Genomic DNA, 24,069 nt, shown 5'->3' with positions numbered 1-24,069 from the left:
ACTATCATTTCACCAGATTTACTGTCCCAGCATGAAATTCTGACTGGTTTGAATGACCAAAGTAAATAACAAAACTCTTGTTGAAATCCTTGTTTTTTCATTAAGAGAAAATGATGAGAAAAGTGATGCAAAATTAGAAAGAGTAATTGGAAGCACTGCATTGGTTTGTGTGATTATTTTATATACTTTCTGAGTCAAAATTTAGCTTCTTTTTCTGCCTCTAATAGAAAAAGAATTGGAAACACACACCATGAACAGAGAGAAACCTTCTGCATGTAAATCATTACCAGATTAAGCAATGGCAGCAAGTTATTTATGAATACATTGCATTGTTCCTGTGTTTTAAACCACAAGTTCTGTTGAAAACAACTTTCCAGCTGATTGAATAGTTTAAAATGTCATCTTAAAAGATGTTTAGTTTTGGAGGGTTTAATACATGCTTTTAGAATAGGAAAAAATTATGTGCTACTTTACAAAAATAGCTGTATCAAGAGCATATTCATGTTCTACATCTCAGAGCTAGTACACCATTATCTCATCATAGAGAAGCTACTTAAGATTAAAGCAGCTTGTTTAAGAAGCTCAGATGTTTGTGTGATCTCCTTCAAATTTTTTTTTGAATAAAAATATCTCTAAATATACTGATCAGGAAACAGTCTTGTTTTCTCTGGGCTGCTTACCAGTCCCTTTTTTTTTTTTTTTTTTTTGTACCTTGCACCCATCTCCTCACCTTCAAGGACTCTGCATTCTATATTATTATAGATAATATAATATGTTTGCACAGCCATAGACCCACCATAGATCAGCCCCTACAAAAGCATTGGTACTGGAACCTCCCTTACACTCCCTTTTTCTAAATATAAGATGGAAATAATAGTCCAGTTATTCATGATATCCTTATTCCAGGTGAGTTGCTAATGTAGCTGTCTCAGCCACAGTTTCAAATACAAATGCAATTTTTCTCTTCCAGTTATCTGTAAAGGAAGAACAGCACAGGTTGTCTGATCATGTAAAACAAGAGCACACCAAAATTAAAATGTGAAACAAAAAAACTTTGCTTTAGAAAGCAAATAGGCATAGAAAAGGAAGGAAAGATCTACCATTAACTGTTGCAGAAAACTGCTATTTTTTAAATATTTTATATAGTCTGTGGGCAAAGTGGCACAACAGGAGTTTAAAACCTTTACAAGAGAAAAAGAGTAAGTAAACAAAAGGGGAAAATCAGTAATGATTTCTCACAGTAATGAGTGATTTTGAATGTGAATGATTTCTAAACTCAAATCCAGATTTTTTCACTCTTCATTTATCCTAATTAAGCATTTAGCCTTCATTAGTCATCAGACATCAGAATATGACCATAATACCTATATCTTCTTTTTTTTTCAAGAATAACAATTTCATGCTGAAACACACATAAACTGTTACATTTCTGTACTTGCACTTCTCAAATTCTGTTATGAAAGCATCTGCACAAGAAAACTAAAGGTTTTGAAAACTGGCTCTTTAAGTTCTGTTGTGATTCTATATGTCCAGAGGCTACAGGCCCTTAGGCACCCCTCACCTGCACTGCTCTGCTCATGTCCAAAACTGGGGAGAACTGGTCTGATTTCTGTCACAGATTTCCAGAAACTATGACACCAGAAGAGGGATGCACTTAAATTTACAGTCAAAGTGACTAAAATAGTCCCAGTAATCTGATAACAAAGAAAATGTGATTGACCACAGAGAATCTTTTTCTAAGTTGTATTTGTCCAATCTGTGAAAATGTATTTGCCATTTAGCCTGCACAGTTGAAATGCTGTGTTAGCTGTAAAACAAGAAATGTTGTAAAACACAAGTCAGCATGCTAACAAATCTGAATGTCAAGAATCAAGTAAAAATAGAACTGTTTCATGAGCAAAGTGGTGACATTTATAGCATTTTTCATTAATTACAGGCCGTGGGGCTCTTTCATGAAGCTAAGTGTGGGAAATGTTAAGATGACTATGAATTCTCAGAAAACAAACTTCACAATCAAAATGATGTAAAGAAAAGTGATACAGCCTTAAATAGAGCATTTTACCTTTCCAAATGGCCATTTTCCTGACCTTTAGAGGACATCTATGCAGTTAAGACAGATTCAAATCTGAAGAAAATACTTAAACAGGCAAAAGAAAAGCAGGGCACAGTCCCCACAAGGTGTTTGAAATTTTTTTAAAATTCTTCTTCATCATCCAAAAACCGACAGCAGGGTACAAGCTGACCATATACTGAAATCTGAAAAAACATAAACTGGGAGTGTTTCCATACTAACAGTACAAAAAGATTTCTGGATATCAGGAAATGTGAAACAATTATGGAATCACACACAGAACCATTAAGTTTGGAAAAGACCTCCAAGATCTGTTAATGTAGCACTGCCATGTTACCATCAAGCCATGTCCCCAGGTGCCACATTCACTAGTGGTTTTTTGAACTATTTCATGGATGGTTATTCCATCACTTCCCTGTGCAGCCTGTTTCAATGCCTGAACACCCTTTGAGCGAAGAATTTTTTCCTGTTATCCAATCTAAACCTCCTCAGGTGCAACTTGAGGCCATTTCCTCTTGTCCTATCATTTGTTACCTGGGAGAAGAGACCAACTCCCACCCGGCTACAGCCTCCTTTCAGGGAATTGTAGAGAGTGATGAGGTATCTCCTGAGCTTCCATTTCTCCAGGCTAAACATCCCCAGCTCCAACAGTCACTCCTCATCCAAATTGTGCTCCAGACCCTTCACCAGCTCCCTTCTCTGAACACATTCCAGCACATCAATGTCCTTCTTGTAGTGAGGGACCCAGAACTGGACACAAGATTTGAGGTGCAGCCTCACCAGTGCCAAGTACATGAGGATATCTGATCTCTGAAGCCCACAAGAAAAAAGTCACTCAGAATTTGAAGACACTATTAACTTCCTGCTCAGATGTAACTGAGCAAAACTCTCAGTGAAATCAGCAGGAAATTGTCCTAAATAGGTTGAGTAGCAAACTCAGGATTGAAAAATCAGATTTACTAAAGGAAAGAATAACATGATCTTCCATTTGCACAGAATAAGTAGAAATTAGTTATATATACATATGCATACACACACATAGATACTCTCAGTAACACTCCAGTGTAACCAGCATATATGCATACATTGTGAAGGAATTAATAACAGGCAAAATCAAAAACTTCTAAAATCGGTATTTCTAGATGTTTGTGCATTTTGCTGTAAATTCTAGATTACTGTGGGTTAAAAAAAAAGTTTAGGGATTTTTATTAAAACAAAAGATAATTCACTTTCTCAAAATGGAGCATTGAGTTTTGAAGAGAACTGCTTTTGGGTAGAATATGCTGTTACAATGCTTTGCATATATTAATGCAAATCACAGATGCTAGAGAGAATTAAAAAACTATTCCCAGAGAGATTAATCCAAAATTAAAATTTATTCTGCATCAAGTTAAATAGGCCATACTGGGTACTTCTTTGCCTATCACAAATAAAGTGTAATTTCAGACTCTGAATTTCTTGTATTCTTGTAACCATGATGAGTGGTTTAACATATAGGTGCTGTAGTATTTTTATGGAATCCTTGTTTTATGCTATGTGCCATATGTGCTTTTTATACATGCTACATATGTACACACTAACTGTACATATTCCAATAGCTTTATATCAAATGGGGACAGTTTATAAGAAATGTTCCATTTTCATTCTGGAAACCATTTTTACCCTTTACTTCAGACATCTTGCTATTCCTAGCAGTTCATCCTGCTGGAAGCTTTTGACTAATAAAATGAGTCACATTGAAATGCTGTAATAGCCCTTCACCTCTACAGAAGCACTTACGCAAAGCTTGCCCTTCTGTACACCAAAATCCTTTCTTTTCCCCCTTAAGGAGGAGAACATAATCATACATATTCACAGTGACCCTGAGCTGAAAGGAAATCAACATGTGTTGTAGCTGGCACTTTTACAACTGTGTGTTCAAAATACTCCAAACTAAAATTGCAATAATATTCTCTAGAAAGAGGCTCAGTCTTCTTCCCTCTGAGGCTTCCACTCAAGCTCCAAATTTCAACCATTACCAGCAGCAGAAACACACAGAGGCAGATGGAAAAGTTGACCAAGCAGCCTTTAAATGCACAGGAAAATAAAAGAGAAAAAAACCTTCTGAGAAGACTGAGTTTTATTCAGCATGATCAGAATTTTTGAAATATTCACTCCAGCTGAAAACTTGAGTAAAGGAGGCTTCATTCATTTCTTGCCAGGGCCTTCAAATAAAAGCAGTTGAACTCAACAGGACAGAGGAATCCTCAACATGCTGAGAGAAACCACTTGTATTTTCAGACCAGCAGAAAATGAGCCTGGTAATTATTTTGCACACCCTGATGGAGATCGCAGCAAAACAGATGGCAATAATCAAGAGAGAAGATGAATTTTAACTCTGAGGGCAGGTGGGGAGAAAAAAGGCAAGTCTTGGCACAGCAGGGAGAAGCAGTTCTGTGTGAAGAGACAGTGGAAACACAAACTGCCTTGTATGAAGCCACCAGCAATATGTGCCCCTGTTGCTCCTCTGGGTGGATGTTTCTGGATGTGCGGCCGGGCATCGCCCCCGGTTACATCCAACAGAGCACACCTCGTCTGACTCACACACCCACTCAGGCAGCTCTGCTGACAGCTCCTGCCTTAAGAGCCTTCCTGATTTTCTGTGCTGCCTGTAGCATCTCTTAGTCTGCTGAAAGAATCCCTGAAGTGAAACCCTTACCAAACTGGGAGCTGCTGCTCCTGGAGACGTGGCCATCCCAGCCCAACAGTCCTCAAAGAAAAACACACACTTGAGGTACAGCTGAAGATAGAGACTACAAAATAGATTACCTCAGCTTACTGACTTCAAAGCAAAATCTCTTTATCTATTCATATTTTGTGAATTAAGACATTCCTCAGTGTCAATTCCTCAATGTGAATTAAGACATTCCCCCTTGACAATTACCACTTCTTAAGAACTAATTGGTTTATGAACAACTCAAATGGCCTTTTATAATTCAGAAGAAAACTTTTGATACTTTACATCTCATAAAGGTAGTTTGTATAGATAAAATCTTCAGTTACCCATCTAAAATTTTATTTCTGTTGTTCATTCTATGCAGTGAGTAAAGGAAAACTTAAAGCCAAATTCATGAAGGAACTGTGTTTTAGAAATTAATTTTAACCCTATTCTAATAAAATTATTTGTATAATGAAATGCATGGCTATGAAATTCTTGTTTACAGCCAATGAAAACAATTTGCAAAGAATAATTTACAAAGCTACTTGTCTTCAAAATAACAAAAAAAAAAAACCTTGCATTTTTTTCTTTAAATGCTATAAACTATGTATATAGCGTTTTATTAACCTACTTTCAGTGGTATATGGTTCAACTGAAAATTGTTCTGGTTTATTTCCTCTTGGTATAGGTAATTTATGAATAGAGCATGGTTTCAAATTCCTACAAAAAAAATGTAGCTGCTGTGTAGACCATCAGTTAAGCTTACCCATACAATTACAGAAGGAAATATATTTACAAGGTGTTTGTAGTCAATATTTCATATCACTCTAATATTTTTTTTCATTCCTCTCTGGAGATGAACACTTGGCATTGTCCTAGATTTTAGACATTGCTTGTAATAAATTTTCAGGAATCTCCTCTCAAGGAATTTTCCTCAATTGTGAAAAGCTTTTGTCCCATTTTTCACTAAGCTGTCTAGAATTAGACTTTCTGAACTGTCTAGAAGAGCCTCAGGAGTTAAAGTAGTTGAGTGTGGGAAGTACCACAATACAAGAATTAATGAATTTGATATAGAATAGTGTATAGAGATATAGATATAGATATAGATATAGATATAGATATATAGATGATATAGATATAGAAATAGATATAGATAGATAGATAGATAGATAGATAGATAGATAGATAGATAGATATAATGGTTATTAGGTTAACATTTTTAGTCAAGAGCTCAGATTTGAGAATAATCTGAGGTTTGCACTTTGCACGTATAGCAGCAGGGACATGAAAAGAGAGCAGCTTTGGAGCAGGGCCTAAACTTCCTGATTCTGATTCAGAGCTGCCTATAGATCCTCTGTGGAGTCAGTCCCACAGCAGTAGAAGATGGATTTTTCAATTAAGTTCTCATCAAACCAGTGTCCAGATCCAGCTTTGTTGTTTGGGTTGCTTTAAAGATGGATTTGTATCTGTTTTCCTTCCAAACGGAATCCAGCTCCTTAAGCCAGGAAATGTCAGGAGGAGTCAATGTTACTGATTTATGCAAATAGATTATTTGAAAAATAACTCTGACTTTTCTCAAAACTGGAGGCCTTTCTTTTTGGAAAGTTATCTTAAAGACATCTGTTTCTATCATATTCATTGTCCTGCTTATAGATAACCACAAATAAAGGGTCCAGACAAGTTACTTCAGGGTCTTTCCAGAGAGAACTGACACAAAGCAGTCATGTCTAACTCACAGTGGACATTTCATAGCATTCATCTGAGCAAGCTACTCTTCCATCTTCCTCCTGTGAAACTGAATCACAGTCAATAAATCCCAAACACAGCCACAGCAGTCAATGAGCAATGGAGTTGATGAGAGACCACTCCAAAAAATAAAGGACAAATTTTCCTTTCCTTGTGAAAGGAAGCCCTATGCTTGGGAGAGTTGTCGAAGACACGTGAAACATCAGAGCCCTGATTCTACTGTTCTTCTAATGATTCCTCATCATAATGTACACCTTCCAGGAAGAAGTTCATTGTTTTGACAGGGCAGGTGCATCTATGAGATGTAGACAGGGCCCTAGATGGTTTGCTGGTTACTAATGAGAGGAGCCAAAGGAATGTGTCAGCTGATACAGGCTTGTAGAGTAACTAGTATGTTACTGGATCTGTGCAAGAAACACATCATGTGAATTTATGCTACTAAACATCTAGTCTGAACACCTGCTTTTGTAAGCACTAGTCCATAAGCAGTTAGCCACAACAGGAATCTTCTTAAAAACTGCTTGTGTAGGACGTGTTTTTCTAACTGGAGTAAGGAGTTGCTGTTTTCAATTTTGTAGTCTTGTTTACAACACAGACGGCAGAAAGCAGATATTTCAAACACAATTCAGACAGGATTTCTCTTCAGTCTTGCTTCCCATTGCCTTTGTTTGTTGTTCACTCACTTTCAGATTCCTGTCACACACAACCACAATGAAGCCAGTGCCCTAACACCTTTCCTTGCTGACAGTATGAAACGACCTACCACAGAGTTTCTGCTCAGACCTTAATCCTTCCACTCTGTGCCTTGGGACAGGGATTTCTGTTGATCCAAGTGAAATTAAACAAAGATGTCAAAGTAATTGACTTTCTCTTTTCTCTTTTCTCTGTATAAAAAGTACGTGGCATACCTTTTAGTGCCATTGAGAGCTGAACTTCGATGTAGATTGAATTGCAGCTACCTACAGCCTTACAGGACACCCTGAGAGCCAGTTCAGTGTTAAAAGTAGATGTAAGAATTTATTTCTATCATATGTCTCCAAGTCTTTTGGAGTTTACACTTACTTACCTTCCCTGATGTAGGCCACTTTCTTTGTGTTCGCTTGGTGCAGTTCACAGTGGTAGAGTGAACTCAAAGACAAGAAACAGCAGCTCTTAGGACTTTAAATTATATGGCACAATACCTTCTGCTTTTGCGAACACCCTTATTACACTCAACTCCACATTACCATTTCCACTTTTGAGAAATAGGGTAGACTTGTGAACTCTAGCTACATTTACGAAAGCATTATAGAGACCAATCTTCTAAATAACAGGACACTTCTTATACCTTTCTAAATTGCACCTGCAGCCAAGCTCTTCCCCTCTCACTGTGTCTGGGCATACTCTTCCCTGGCTAAGGGGACAAGTTTTAGACTAGAAGTGATGCTGCAAACTACTTTGGTTCCATTTTCAATTTTTTTTTTTCCCCTGGAAACTGTGATGCTGAATACACCTTCCTTTAGATGGATGGCAGCTTTGAAATTTCCTAAATATGAAATATTAGAATACCATTTCTGATCAGGTACTAGTACATATGGCAGTAAAATTTGTTCCTTTTAGCTCCTTCAGGGATTTGCTTAGTGGTTTTTCTAATGTTATTTTAGTATTAACTATCCCTTGAAGGAGGTTTGTGGAGAGCCAAATTACAGTCCTGTTCAGCTCCCAGTAAGACATTACTGACTGTGGTAGAGACAGAAGTAGCCAGGAGGATTTTGGCTCAAGTACTCCCAGTAGGGAAACATTGCAATTCTCCATACCAAAAAGGAATATTCTGATTTGAGAAGGAAAGAGAAACAACCTTCACCATGAAAATGGACAATGCATCCTACATCATATGATACAGTCACAGCAATCCTGCTTCTCTGCCTTCCCCCACCTCAACTGAAGGTACACATGCAACACACATGTGCACACACATTTGGGCTGACCTGACTCCATGCCTGAGAGCAGACCCTTTTCAGGACTTGGTAAATCACAGTTCCTTTCTGAAGCCTATAAAATATTTCTTTTACAGTCTACCTTGGCATTTACTCAGTACTCTACAAAATGGGACTGATGAAAGGGGAGTAGATGCTGTAAATTTGTGACAGATTAATATATCAATTAATCTTTTTCCTACAGCTTCATAATTGCAATGAAGTAGCAACTTAAACAATGGAGTCTGTTGCCCAAGTTTGTTTTTAGTAACTTCAATATTAGACTTGGCTTTCTCAGTGGCAAGAGAGTTAAAATGAGAGCAGTATTGATTAATGCCTCAGCAGCACCGTGATCTGCTCACAGCAGCCTGTGGAGAATAGAAATCTAAACAAAAGGAGAAGGTGGGCCAACAGCTGCAGATGGTGCTTAAACAGACACTCAGTTGCACACAGGCTCCCAGCACTCTTGGCTGCAATCGCTTACTCCTCAAAATGTTCTTAGGATCAGGAAACAGAGGCTCCTTTAATTGTCTGGTATTATAAAGGTTTCAGAGAGAATTTGGCCATTTCTGTTTGGCAACACCTCAGATAAATTCACATCATTTCCCATTGCCCATAAGCAATTGTGCCGTCATATGCCAGAGAGATGTATTCTCATCCCCTCCTCAGCCCTGGAGCAAGGAACAAGGGCCCCTTCACAGGGCTTGCACATGTAAGGTCCCAGTAGATCTTCAGCCTCTTTGCTGAATTGATGGCAGCTTTTCCACTCAGGTCTCAGGAGATCTGAGTCATTAATGGACCACTCACCTTTGTGCTAAAACCTGGATTCTGGCTTGTTTTAAACAGCAAAGCTGATGCTTTTTCTTCCCCATATGGACTCGCAGGTATGATTCATAATGTCTCATGGCACCATGTATTTTTCAAAGTTAATCTGATCAGGTCTGTATTTGAAATCACTGCGGTTTTAAATCCTAGTAAATCTACTGCAGATGTGGGGCTTCTACATCCAAGTCCAACTGGCAGGTCATCATGTGCATCCCTATGCAGATGTGTTGGAAAAGCACCCAACTCATGTGCTTGAGCTCTTAAAGGAGTCTTAACACCAGCACTTGGCCTGCAGCTGCATTAACTTGACTTAAAGAATGGCTTGCCTTTAAAACGTCTGTAGGAAAGGATATGGACTGCATCCCCCACAGCTGCATATAAGATCTATTGTTTTCCTATGGACAGTCAGTTGTCTCAGTTCTAGTAGAGAATCAAGTTTTGACTCTACAAAGAAATTTGGGCAGCACTGTGGCATAACGGCCTATTTAGCAGGCAAGCAGGGCATCTGAAAATCAGAGTAACTCCAGAGATTTTAGGCTGATTATGTGAGCATGAAATGTCTTCCCAATGGGTTTTGCATGGCTGACTGGCTGTCACTACAACCAGGGGCTACAGCCAAGTACCCTTCAGGCTTCTGAAGACACCCAACAAGGTTTGGGGTTGATACACCACTGCTATAGACTGGTGTAAATGTTTGTACTCCTGCTGTTCATACCTTATTAATATTAGTGCAGGAGGAATTTCCCTCTCTGAGACATTCATTGTGAGCCCTTTAATCAGTAATTTTAAAAATGCACATTTAAAAAGAAATTATTATTCTTTTGGAATAAAAAAAACAGGCCTAAAATAACAAAGAGTAGTTAAAACTTTACTAAGCACGTAATTAAATTCTCTTTAGCTTTCTGACTCATTGTTCCTCTTCATACGGCTCATGATAGCTTTTGCTTCTTTATAATGACAGCTGCCTTATTAGAGATAAATCTTGAGGTTTTGACACTGCAGAATGTAAATGGCACTTCAGAGATACAGCACCTTCCTTATCTTCTAATAAGATACCAAGAGGGGAAACAGTGATGCAAGTTCTTGCTTAGTCCTGAGACAGGTCTCACCCACACTCGGAAAGGGTTACCCCAGAACCACAGCACAGCACAGGCTCGTGTGTTGGTGCCAGAAAAAAAAGTAACTTCTCTCATTGACAGGTGTGTGAATGAGAGTTTAGGGACATTAGACTAGGTCTCATCACACCATTTTCTTCACCTCTTTTGTCCATGTGGAAAGTAGTATTTGGAGGCTTGGATCCTTCCCATTAGTTAAGTGAACTATGATGAGCCTGGAGGAAAAGGGCAATGATCATGAGGGAAATAATCCTACTAATGCCTAATTCCTTTCCAAATATATAGTTCCTTATAGCACACAAGAGATGTTTTTTGAAGAGCTGTTGTTATATCCCCTTCATTCAAACATTGTGCATATTGTGTACATTGATGTAAGTCAATCCTGTTGGGGGCCTTCCATTCAAACTCCATTCTTTGAAAAGACTGGGAAGTATCATTAAAATTCAAGTTGCCAGGCTTAGCTGTTTTCAGACATTGGTTGTAAAGCATATTTGTTAAGCACCATCTGCTGTACATTCAGAAAATAGCAACCAAAATTGCTACTCTCTTTCCAGCTATTAAAAAAACATAAATTATTTAAATTTTGTCAATTGCCTAATAAATTATTTCACTTCTGGATGTTACAACAGTATTTATCTAGTCCTAGAAATGCATTATCTATCTACGTAGAGCTATATACAGACCACAGACTGGGATAGACACTTGGGGGAGAAACTGCATTACTAAACACTATATTGTATAACCGAACACTGGAAGGGGGTGGGAAAATAATAGTGATGTTGAGCCTGATTTCCAGATGTACTAAATAAAACAGGATGAATACAATTGAAGACAAAGCATCATCTTTCTAGAGCAAATTTACCATGTGCTAACCGCAGGACACAACCATAAAAGCAGAAATTGTGCACCAGTTAAAAATCCTAAATGAGGATTATTAGTGTGTCAGTGTGGTTTAATTAGAAAAACAATTATTACCAATACACTCAAACATTAAAGTTCTATTGATGATGAACTGTAAATGATGAAGAAAAGTACTCCAATTATTAGCCTGAATTAAGCAAATAGCCTGAAATAAATAAATCTAGAGACTGTTTAAATGGAAAACAGACACACTTTTTTCTCATTCTCCATGTAAGCTCTTTCTTCCGTACTTTTCTTAAATAAGATTTTTCTCTTTGAGCATTTTTATGAAAAAAATGAGTGTCACAAGCTTTTCAGCTCAGAAAAGGTCACACAGGAGGGAGGGAAGGATTACTGCTATGATATGCAAGGCACAGGCTGCCCAAATGAACAAGACAGCAGAAGTGGAGGAGCCCACGAAGTACTCTGCTAGAGGTACCCATACCTTGCCTCCACAAACAGTGCAAGTGTTCTGCAAAAGGTCAGTCTGTAAAGCTCTACATTGGGCAGAGACAAAATGTTGATTGTTTATATGCTTGATCTCACCAGGAGCCAAGTGAAGCCTGTAAAGAGACAAGCAGGGATAAAAATCCATAAATGCACACTGTTTTGAAGGAGAACTGATGCTGCAGCATATTTGTGAAGAGGCTGCATCCAAAATGGGTGGGGAAAATAATATGTAATCACTGTGACCACTGAGTGGTTATTCTAGGGTAGAAGTTGTGTGTGACCATGTAAGTCATCACCAAGCACAAGGAGCATGCAGGGCCTGATCACAGAGCCCTTGAAGTACTGCCCTTGTCATGTCTGCATTGCCCTCACACCTCAGTAATGGAACAGAGTCTGAAGGGACCAGCCTACACACCCCAAAATGAACATTCAATGTTCTGTGATATTGAAGCAGCCTGTCACTGGGGGCTTCACATGAATTTAGTTAGTACAGACTGAGCAAGGACTCCCACAGCTACAGAGAATGCAGCACCAGTAGTCCTATTAATTTCCAGTAAAGTGCCAAATCTCTTACCTTCTGTGCTCTCCTCATCCTCTCATCTCTTCCTTCCAGGAGGAAGAAAACACATCAAAGAATGTCTTCTTGCTCAGGGTAGAGCAAGGCTTGCTCTCAGTCCTGGCTGTTTGGGGTCATGACCTATTTACACTTTCAGAAGCAGAACAGGCTGCTCTTGGCGAAGCAAAAAGCATAAAAATAGTTGACAATTGTAAGGACTGATCTGGAACCTAATGGACATTAACAGGAGCCTTGCTCAAACACAGATCAGTGGATTTCTACCAAACTCATTGCTCCTAAAGTGTTTTTTTTTGGTTTTTTTTTTGGAGGGGGGGTGGGTTTGGTGGTTTTTTTTGGTGGTTTTTTTTGGGTGGTTTTTTTTTTTTTTTTTTGGGTTTTCGTGGGGTTTTTTTTTTTGTTTTTTTGGTGTTGTTTTTTTTTTTTGTTTGGTTTTTTTTTTTTTTTTTTTTTTTTTTTTTGTTGTTGTTGTTGTTTTGGTTTTTTTTTTTTGGTAAAGCATCATCATTTCTGTTTTACCAGTGAGAAAACACAGGCAAATAGCAGTGAAGTAACTTGGCCAAGCAGTACCACATAATTGGCTCACCAGCTGAAACAAGGGTCCCAAAATTCCATCTCCCTAATCACAGGTAAAAGTAAAGGAAAAGAGTTTGCATGGCTCCTTCCTCCCATTCCAAGAAATAACAGTATTTAAATTCTTAGGAGAACACAGTATCAACCATTGTGTGGGACATGTTGCTCGTCTGAGTCAGACCCTGCAAATCATAACAAGTTTTGCTGACAGCTATGAAATAATAAGGCATCAGTATTTGTCTGCATAAAGATAATAAATATTCAGTTTATAGGGGAATAAATAATGTCTTTACAAACATACTCATCACAATTCTACTTTTACAAAATTGTATTAGTACAATATTCTTACAAAAACTGTATGGACACTCAAAGACAAACCATGGGAAGGTTACTGCACAGTTTGCAATTTCGTGAGACATTAAACTACATAATTTAAATCCAACAAAGATATAAACTGAGACATACTGATGAAGACAAAAATTCAGTAAAATTTTAAATAGGTATAATTTTACCTTAATGTACCTCAGGTGAAATCTATTAAAAATTTAGCACAAGTAAGCAAAGCAATTCTAAACACTAAGATGTAAACATCCTGCAGTAATGCTCTTGACACTACAGAGCATTCTCCATAAATTGCATATAAAATATGTCATGTAACCCTCCCATACATTAATGGCTTCTAATAAATGTGATACACTTTGCAATTTTCCCTGCAGCTTCTCTTCCCTTCATAATTTGCAGGGTAACAGTTAATTGAAATGAACAAATAAAAAAATCCAAACATGTCTTTTGACATAGATACTATTCTATGACTTCCACTAAAGTTATCCCTGATGCATACCAATATGAAGAAAGTCAGAGCTGTATATTCAACGTGGTGGAGTTCAAACACCTGCATATTTACACCTCAAACTAGAAAACAAACATTCAGATGCCTAAGATGGGATAATATATTTCCTCCAAACTCTACTCATTTATTTCAGTCCCTTCAAGATACAGTGAAATATTAACTGCAGAATTGCATCAGCACATATCCACTTCTAAGTTTTGATTCATATTCTGTAGAGCCCAATCAAGTTTTTCCTGTGGGTTTTAAAAGCCATTCAGGGATACTTGTTAAAGAAGTTGAATACTTGCACTAAATATTTTTTTAAAAAAATTTTTTTTTAATTATCTTTTCTTTAGCACTTTCTATAGTCATAATTTCTTTTTCCTTATTAATACAACTTATAAAAGCTATTGTGAAAATAGGAAAACAAATTTTTCCCCATAATTTACAAACTGTGATCTCTTGTAGTGAATTATTTATACTGATTTGGGCTACAGATGCTTTTATTCTAATACAGTGTTATCAGAGTTTTATAATGAACTACAAGGAGAAGCAATTGAGGGTCTAACAACTGAGGGCAGCCATACCAGCATTGTGGATTACCTCCACAGCAATAAAGTCAGGACAGTGTTAATGTGAACTCAACCCAGTTTAAAACTACTATAGCTAGAAACAGTTACTTCACTGAAATTGTTCCCTACTTTTACCTACAACTGCAGATGAAATTGTTCCCTACTTTTACTTTTTAGTGCAAAAGAAAAAAAAATCAAGAGCACTACATCCCTTTGTTTTAACAATAACAGCAAATAAAATAGAGCAGGAAATTGCAAAGTGATGGAAGAAATTACTACATTGGCATAGGAAATCAATAGAAAGAAATTTCCCAGTCTTCTAAAGCCTCAAAACAAAAGCCTTCAAAAAGCTTTAACTGGTATGATTTTCTAGCAGTAGATAGCAGCACGATCATAAAATAGATCTATGCATAGAAATAATGAAGAAATACGAAATATCACAACGTTTAATATTTGATCCTGCCAGATGCCGAACTCTCTGGCCCTGTCCCAGCAAATCATTTAAGCATGTGGTTAGAAGCCAGCATGCATGTTGTCCCATTGAAGCAAAGGAGGTTATTCAAAGTTTGAGCACAGATAAGTGCTTTGAATGATTGGGTCATTAAAGTACCAACCACTTACTGCCAGAATATAAGGCTAAATTGCCGCTATGAGCAGGTTGTTGCAGAGCTGTCCATTATGAGGCTTACAAACGCTCTTTGAAGTGTGCTTTGAAGCATTTCTTCACCACGGGATAAGGAAAAAAAAAGGTGGGTCTGTCTGGGCAGGAATTTCCTACATTCCCATCAATTCACTTTCATGTGCAAAACCAAACTATATTGATGCCCAGGTATAAGCATCACTGAGGGAAATAGAAAGTGCTACCAATGATAATGATAATTATATCATGTCATCACTCTCCCACCACACATATGCACCCCATTAGAGCCAACTTCCTCCAGTGTGCAGGGCTGGCATTAACTCAACTTGCCATGAAAAGGGTAAAGTCATGCAAATAGCAACTGCTACATGCCATATTTAACATCACTTGAAGTTTCTAAAATGGTCCTTGATGGTGAGTAATGTTGCTGTGAAAAAAATTACTTATGCTCTCTCAGCAGTGAGGAGAACTTGCAATTTTATCCCAAGGCCAGGAACAAGACTAGTTATAAAAGCGCATTTGTAGCTTTTGTTCTGACAGTTAAGGCAATTTGTGTTCACTAAAATATAAATCCTGGAGAAAACCAAGGCAGCTTTGCTGTGCTAGGAAATTTCCAACCATGGAAATCAAATCCCTTTTCTTAACTTTGGTGACTTCTTCAAAGATGATGTAACAGTTGAGAGAAAAGTAGGAATAGACCCATAATATTATTTTAATTATGGATTCTACACCTAAAAATGTATCTATTCCAATCAGATCTCAACACCTGACTACACTGCCATTGGACTCTGGTTTTGAGTGGTTGGTGGAGTTTTTTGCCATGGACATGTGGGGGATGAAGAGCTACCTTATGTTCACAGGAGGAGAACCTTATTTTGTTATTAGAAATTCTGATGCTGAGGTGTCACAGTCATTTTGCATAGAAATATCGATCTGTGCAACAACTTTTTAACACAGAGAAAAGGAATAAATATGCTGCTATGGCAGCACGGTAAGGCCTGTGTCCTGAAACATTTGCAGTGGTGGACTAGGCTCTGTAAGGGAGCAGAAACATCTCTCTTGCCACAGGGCTTTCTAAAAATGGTAAAATCTAGGGCAGAAGAACAAGCATTTGATCAGGGTTATGTAACATAAAGTTCCTGTTTGTCAGCTACTGAGACCATGGCATAATAATATCCTTTAGTTGGGACTGCTCCTGAAATAGTAGAACACCTTACCACTTTTGTGCTAAATGCCGTTGACTGACTCTCTTTGCTGTCTGTCCAGCTGAAAACGCATGGATTGTTATTATCATATCTGCTAGCTCTGATATCACCTTGTCCACTTTTGATGATGGCAAAAAAAAGTAAAGTGCTGTAACCCCGCACAGCTGTTCAAGATCAGTCCAGCCATTGCAACTGTCAGGTTCTGTCAGTTAGAAGCCAGGCAGTGTCAAACTGTATTTGAATCCCATGTTCAAAAAAACACAGAAAATACGAGAACTCACTTCTTTTAGGTTATCTGCTGAAAACTACTTATGTGATACAGGGATGGGTGGATGGGTTCACATTTGGGTCAGACAATAAGAATATTTTCTTTTTTATTTCTTCTTGTTGTTGTTGCTGTTGTTTGTTTGGTGGATTTTGTTTGTTTGTTTGTCCAAGTGCATCCGACCTTATTCTACAGAAGAAAAGTGTTCTTGGAAGATGCAGGACTCTTGGGCTACAACTCAAATTTCTCTGTTTGGCTATGGCTTGTCTCCATGGTTTATAAAACTCAATATACAAAAATAGACACAACTCAAAGACACAAATACATGAGAAGGAAGTAAATACATTTGACCTCCATATATGCCAACTAAAAGCTGATTTCCAAGTGATGATGATTTGGAAGAGATGGGACAACTAGATACAAAACAGACCTGAGTAGATTGGTAAAATATCAGCTGACATTATCCTGGTATGTAATTTTTGAATATTTCCCATCCATAAACTTTAAAAAGATGTATAAATCCAGAGCCTTGTTTCCCCAATGAAGTTAGAATATTAAACAACTTGCCAGAGAACACACAGCAGATTAATTGTGAAACTATTGATCCAGGTCTCTACTTGGACTACAGAAGTGTTTCTTGGACTTCCCTTTTGGATCATTCTTTGATTGGAACTTCTTCTCCTTCAAATATATTTCACCTTACAAATTGGCACAAAGTTATATACACAGATTGACATAAGCATTATCAAGATCAAAATTTACACAACCATCAGTTTTGTATGGTGAATACTCCACATGCCATATGAATTGTCAATGTTATTTTATTATTTTAAAAATTATTCCACATTAAACACATTTAGCATACTAAAACTGGATTAGCAGTTAATTTTGTAAAAAATAAATCCCCAGTGATATAAAGGAAACTTCCAGCTCTAGCATGCTAGGGGCAATATTCCATGAGGAAAGACAGAAGGAGGAAGATGGGCTTCAACCCAAACTCTGTGAGGCCAGTGGTAATAATGGTATTCCTGGTATTGGGCTAGACTTTCAACTTTTGAATGGCATTGAAAGAGAGAGAAAAAGAGAAGAGTGGAGTGCAACAGACCCACCTGGGTCTGATATGGTCTCAATAGTTTGGTTAGGCACAGGGTAGCCACAGATACAGATGTAAAACTTCTGCCAAGTGGAAATTTGGGGGAAATTTCTAGAAAAGTGGAACAACCTTTTCTTAGATGGTACATGTGAACCGAGCAGACAGATTATAGAACTTAGTCTTGCCTTGAAAACTGTGGATTTTGGAGGAAAAAGCTCTACAGCACCATAAGGACACAACCACTTGGCTTAGAGGTAAAACCATTTTCTTCTCTTCCTCAGTCTACATCACTAAACTGAAAAGCATGGGTCTAGTCATAATTAGGCAGATATGAAAAACATAAATGAAGGAATGAGTCCTCATTTTGAGATGACCAGGGTCAGGTTTCAAACGGAATCATTTTAAGACCTAAAGATAGAGCTCATCCTACCGAAAGACTGAGTCACCTCTTCACCTAGAATCAATTAAGCATTGCTTGAATGTGATCAGTGGACTGGGAGAGCTGCAGGGCTCTCCTTTCACCTTTCACTCACTTTTATAAGTCAGGAGAAAAGAGAAAGACAAATGTATACACTGTTCATATGCACTAAACTTAAGATAGGCAAATATTATTTTAAATTATTTAGACCCCATATCTCAGTACTGAATGCTCACAGGTTGAAAAGCTCTTTGTTCTAACCGACACTTTAAATTATTTTAATGACTGCTATTTTATATTTTAACTCCTTCAGCCTACTGCAATTGTTCTAAATTTCAACTTTGCCATTCAATTAGCACATAAAACTCTTCTAGTTTCCTGCTCTGATGGGATCTGCGCATTTTCAATTCTGCTTCCCAGTCCATTTGTGTATGAGTCTTCAAAACCCTCTCACCAGTAAAACTGAATTATTTGATTGTTCCAAGAAAACGAACACAAAAGGGACATAAAAAGATCAAGCTGAGTTTACTTAAGATTTGGATGAACATCCATGGAACACTCCTGGCATTATATGGCCCAGCTCTTTTTAACACTGTGGTGGTACAGCATTTTGGACAGTGTGGTGCCTAAGTTAACCACATTCACTCAGCATCTTCCTCCAGGGTGAGATCACAGAAAGGCTGTCCAACCCAAGTGTGTTTACCCACTCACTTATTGTAAACTTGGGCCCTGCTTAACTTCCTCGACAGAAAAGAATTAAAGGAGAAAGTTCGAAGCATTACAATGTGCAATTTCAATGCAAGGCATAATGGAAGTAGCTGTGTGGGAAGATATTACTTCATTATAAACCTCACAAAGATTTCTGTCATCTCCAGAGACCATTCCAACAGGCTCTGCAAGAGCCTTTTCCAGTAAAGAAAAATAGCCCCCTGTCCCTTCAGGCTTGAGGAAGTTGCATGGTTTTTTTATCCATTTCTAATGAAATCCCATATTATTGCTTCTCCCCTGGGAGACTTCAAAAGTCATGCAAACTTCACAGAGCCCACACGTTCGTAAATCTCAACCAAAAGACCACTAAGGAAATAAAATTCAGTTCTCCAATTAGCATTTTACATTCTCTACTGGTTTTGGTGGGGTGAATTTGTCTTTCTTCTAAACCATGCGGATAAATTAAATGAGTTACTAAGCCTGGCATTATTTGATGTTTTAAGGCACGCTGAAATAAAATGTTTCAGCGTGGGATTTGCTTTCTGCATAATATTTGGGGGAGACATGAAACAAACCTAGGCATTTCAAACATGTTTAAGGGGCTAATATGCACATGAATATTTTCTTCAAGCTCCTCATTGTGTATTCACAGCTACTGCCAAACACAACAGAGATGGGGCATTAGGATATGAAATGGGAAGTGGTCAGATTTTCAAAGAGAGCTGTTGGGTGCCTAACACTTATGAAAATCTGGCCCCAACTCTTTGGTGCCATTCCAGAAAGAAATGTCTCTATCCTGGCCATTGTCCAACCAGCTTTGGAAATAATTTTGCAGTTATTTCAGTAAAGCATAAAAGCCAATCCCCAGCTTTCTCTGCCTGATTAAACACTGTCACCAATCACTATGCAGCTCTAAGGTACGCATGAAATATTCCTAGATAAATCCTCCATCTCCAGAGAAATGTGTTTCCTGTACAACTGTAAATCCAGGTTCTGTGTTGAAACTAATCCAGCCTGGCAATGCTATGGCCCTAGAAAAGTTTCCTTGGTAACGACAAACTTATGCAATGGCAAAGTCATCCAATCTTTTCATGCCACAATATTATATTAAAAACACCTGGTTTATTTATACAATGACTTACAGATCAGGGTCCTAGAAATAATAATACATAAACTTTATAGCAAAAAATATACATATTATAATTCATCCTTCTATGGTATATAGAAATTATGTATATTTGCATGTGAACATATATATAAATATATGGGCTGTACTTACGTTTAGGGCACTTGTGTATGGACATGTGTGTCCAAGTACACACAGTATACATTTATATATCTTTCTAGGTGCCACGTGTGTGTTCTTAGAGACACACAAATACACACAGAGGAGCATATTTACACTCTGTGAGGAGACGTGTACTTTGCAGAATCTGCACACAAACAGCTGGAGTCCTTCACTTGGCTGTGAGCATCAGAGGGGTCAGTGACCACCCGCACTAGTGTCCATGGAAAGAGAATGAATGTCACCGCTGCGGGCACAGGACTGGCTTGATGCATCTTCCTCTGTGAAGAACTAAATTTGCAGGGCAGTGACACCCTGCAACGCAGGGCTTGTTGCATGGTCCAATTTCATTCCAGTTGTCACATGTTTTGACACATCCCGGACCACAGGTATCATAAACTGCACCGTGTTTACACTGGGTTGCTGAAAGGAGTTAAAAGAAAAAAAATATGCATATTACACACAGCCCCACAAGGAAATTTACGTATCTGTTTCCTTAGTTTCTACTGCAAATATCAAAAGGCACATTTTGGAATGACAACTATCTAAAGGAAAAAATTACTTGTAAAACGATTCCACTATATTACATAATAAATATGAAACTAGCAAAATTCCCTATCAAAAGCTATCAAATCCACAGCAGTATTGAACTTTTTGTGAATTTTAACACAGCTAATGGTATATAAAGCTTTGGCAAGGTTTCTATCTATTTGCAGATCTATGCTTTATATTGAAGTATTAACACTGGTTATACATTACAATGTCTTTTATCAAAGATTTCAGAAACTTTTACAAGGACAGACGGCTTTATTATCAGTTCCATTCCTACAGAAGGAAGAACAGAGAGTCATCCGATAAGAATTTCTGGTCCTAAGATTATACTTTCTATATTCCATATTGCAGCAAACTAAATCAATGTTGTTATCCAGAAACACCATTTCTAAAACAAATAAACAAACAATCAAAAATTAAAAATCAATTGTATCCATGCTGTTTTACCAAGGGATCACTGACAGTGAGGGTTCTTGTACTTAATGATTCCAGTATCTATTCATTAATTTATGTAGCTGAGAGTTCAATGCATTTTCAACATAAAAAAATCACTGAAGGCTCAGCTAAAAGCAGTATAACCCCTCCAGATCAATATTGAAACTCTCAACATTTTATATCCTGCCTTTTTAGTATGGAGAATAATACACAGTTCGATGGCAAATAAAAGTCTGTTATTCTTTTTAACAGCTGTGCTGATGGCAAAAACAAGAACTGATAAGAAGTTATAGATGGAAAGGGACTCTCAAGCATCCAGAATCATCTCATGCTATTTTCAGAGAGGTGATTGTATTAGGAAGGTTTCTTCAACTTTGAGAGAGACTGAAGGTCAGTATTTTTTAAGTCATAATTTTGTTATGATCAGAAAACACTGTTTTGTTGTGAGAATTGGTCTACAGTGTCATTACAGTACTGCTATTATTCATAAAGAGAAAACAGAAATAAATTGATAAAATGTATATGAGTGTATCAAAGAGGATGGAAGTCTTATTGCTAAGATATAATAAGTTTAAGGGGTTCCTTTTCACCACTAAGGGATCTTCAAAACAGCATCAGCTTCTTTCAAGTTTTACTTGTGCATTTTATGGAATTTATGCAGACACAATTCTCAGCACACAGATATTAATAAACAAACCCAAAATTGTAAAAAAAAAGATAGTACAGAGGAAAATTATCCTGGTGTTAGAGAGAATCAAGTGCTGAATATTAGATGGATATTAGATATCAGGGGAGAAAAAACCCCAACATTCTATCTTTAGGCATAAGAAATCACCAAGAGTAACCTACCTAGAAACTGTCTGTTAATTGAACATTGTTTTAGAATAAGTCTGTCAGCTATGTTCAAGATAGGCTTATTCCGTTTGTGAGCATAGATCTTTTGAGAATATTTTTCCAACTTTACATTTCTGTCTTGCTCTGCATGATAACTTCCATGCATACATAAGAAGGAACAAACAAAAGGAAAAACTAAAAAAAAAATTAAATTAAACAGGAAATTTAGAAGGTGAGAAAAAACATGCAAGCAATATTAAGCATAGAATAAAATGTTAGATTCCCAGGAAACTCTACGCTTACATAGTGTGTTAAGAATAGAGACTGAGGGGGGAGGGGAAACAAAACTTGGCAGATCTCCCTGGTGCTTTGCAAACAATGTATTAAGAGACTAGAAAAGTAAACTAAGACATTCAGTGATGGCTAGTGATTGTCCATACACAATGTGAATTATCTTACAGGAGCTGTTTATTAGAAGCTTTTATCCTACCTCTCTGAAAATGAGCTTCCCTTTGTAGGATTTCTGATTGATCAACCAAAAACAAACATTAGACTTCAGCACATGTAGTTTCCATACAGAAAGGAATAAGAGCTTCAGTTTCAAGGCTGCACAGATTTCATCCCACAAAGCTTCAGTGAAGTAATAGCTGGCCCATTCCTTCTGCCTGAGCTCTGTTTGGTTCCTCAGCTGGTAGGTTTAAGGAAAGTTGGCTAAGGGCTCCTTTCCACTTCCTCATCTCTGCCCCAGAGCAAATGAGAACGTATTATAGCCTGCCCTTGGCAGCCGTGGCATCTGTAAGTACTCCCCCTTCTGCTTTACCACACATGGATGTGGGATGTCAGAACACCTCCTTATCTTTCAGACAATGCCATGTAGAAGATATGATGACTATTTTCTGCTGTAGGCCGCCTATAACGGCATTATTAACATGCTGTCAAGGGAAAAATCAGAAAAAGTACAATGGCTGCTGTTTAAGTTCCCTGGATGGCTTTTATTGTTGAGTGATTCAGTTGTTAACATGTGGTGTGATTGATCCAACATTCCACTTCATCAACAGTTTAAAATATAAAAATAAAGACATTCTGCAGAAGGCTTCCCAGGAACTGCTGAAGTGATTCACTACCATGTAAACATGGAAAACAGAAGCGGTGTCTTTGCACCCTTCTTTTAAGACAAATTCCTCTCTTAAAGAACTGAGCTCTGTTACTAATAACTTCCTTAGTACACTAGCAAAAGAAAAATAAAAAACCCAAACCCAATGTACAAAAGTTACTAATAATATTGTATTTTGAAACATTACCAGTCCCAACAGGATTTTTCCACCCTTTTTCTAGAACATGTGTTTGGCATGACAGATGTGAGATTCCTCAGACCACTTTCTGAGCTGGTGGGATAATAGCCAGCTCCAGTTCAGAAGCCATATACTCACATAAATACAGCACTGTGTCTGAGCTAATAAACCCAGCCTAATAAGGCTACAGTTTGCAGACTTAGACCTGGTTTAGTCCAGCCACTTTGGCAGTTTCACAGAGGAGGCTTCTGCGCCTGTCTGCAGACATGCCCATAATTATTTAGGAGGAAATCTTATTCCCCCAACAAAGAAGCCAAAATATGTAGCATAACTGCTGAAGGATTCCCTTGGTTGATGACATCTGATTTCACAGAAAAATCTGAACTAATATTTGAGCATCAATGAATGTTCCAGCTTCTTCTGTCAGTGTTACACAGTTTGGAAGTCTACTGTAAGACTTCCAAATGCTATTTCACTCCTAGTGCTTGCAATTCACATCATCTCCTTCTAACAGAGCTAAACGTGATAGATCTGAGCACTGATCTTCCCATGATACACTCCTGTTAACATTTCCAACTTTCAGTTTTCAGTAAGTATCCACTGAAAAGCCAGAATAGTTCTCCTGATACATTTACACAGGCAATAAAGCAGTCAAAGGAAAGCAACATATAGCAGGGAAAAAGAGTGACACATGCCATAAAATTCTCCAGCAGAAAAGGGACCCAAAGGAGAAGAGTCAAAATCAGATATACGCTCATCTCCCTCCACTTCAACTGATCACAGAGGAAAAGAGAAAATTGTTCAGATTTCATGAAACTGTTGTAGCTTGTCAGCACATCAGTGCATTTTGCACTACATTATAGCCCTCATCTCATTGTTTTCTTGCATGTGTAGTCATGCCCATGGCAGGGAGTTATTGCCTTCTACCATCCTTGAGCCTTCTTTCTCTTGGTATCCTGGGAAATGCAGTATTAAATTGCTATATCCCAAGGCCTTTCACCACTTCAGTTTACTTAGTTGTACTTTATAAACTT

At 37.7% G+C, this 24,069-nt stretch overlaps 1 protein-coding gene and 1 long non-coding RNA gene across 3 annotated transcripts in view; both read right to left on the bottom strand.

Annotated features, from left to right (window-relative positions):
- The window catches only part of LOC128799595 (uncharacterized), a 46,312-nt gene extending 29,974 nt beyond the window's left edge, over positions 1 to 16,338 (bottom strand). For both annotated transcript variants that reach the window (XR_008434775.1, XR_008434774.1), the window contains exon 1: positions 16,166 to 16,338. This is a non-coding gene — a long non-coding RNA (uncharacterized LOC128799595). The remainder of the gene's footprint in view (positions 1 to 16,165) is intronic.
- Positions 16,339 to 16,507: 169 nt separating this feature from the next.
- The window catches only part of BMPER (BMP binding endothelial regulator), a 149,236-nt gene continuing 141,674 nt past the window's right edge, over positions 16,508 to 24,069 (bottom strand). The window contains exon 15 of the mRNA XM_053960044.1: positions 16,508 to 20,345. Within this exon, the coding sequence (XP_053816019.1) occupies positions 20,164 to 20,345 (182 nt within the window). The 3' untranslated portion in view covers positions 16,508 to 20,163. The remainder of the gene's footprint in view (positions 20,346 to 24,069) is intronic.

The sequence above is a fragment of the Vidua chalybeata genome, chromosome 1 (assembly GCF_026979565.1).
Source record: "Vidua chalybeata isolate OUT-0048 chromosome 1, bVidCha1 merged haplotype, whole genome shotgun sequence".
In the NCBI taxonomy this organism is placed as follows: domain Eukaryota; kingdom Metazoa; phylum Chordata; class Aves; order Passeriformes; family Viduidae; genus Vidua; species Vidua chalybeata.
The sequence above is the reverse complement of the archived record's forward strand: the minus strand, read 5'-3'. Positions and strand labels throughout refer to the sequence as shown.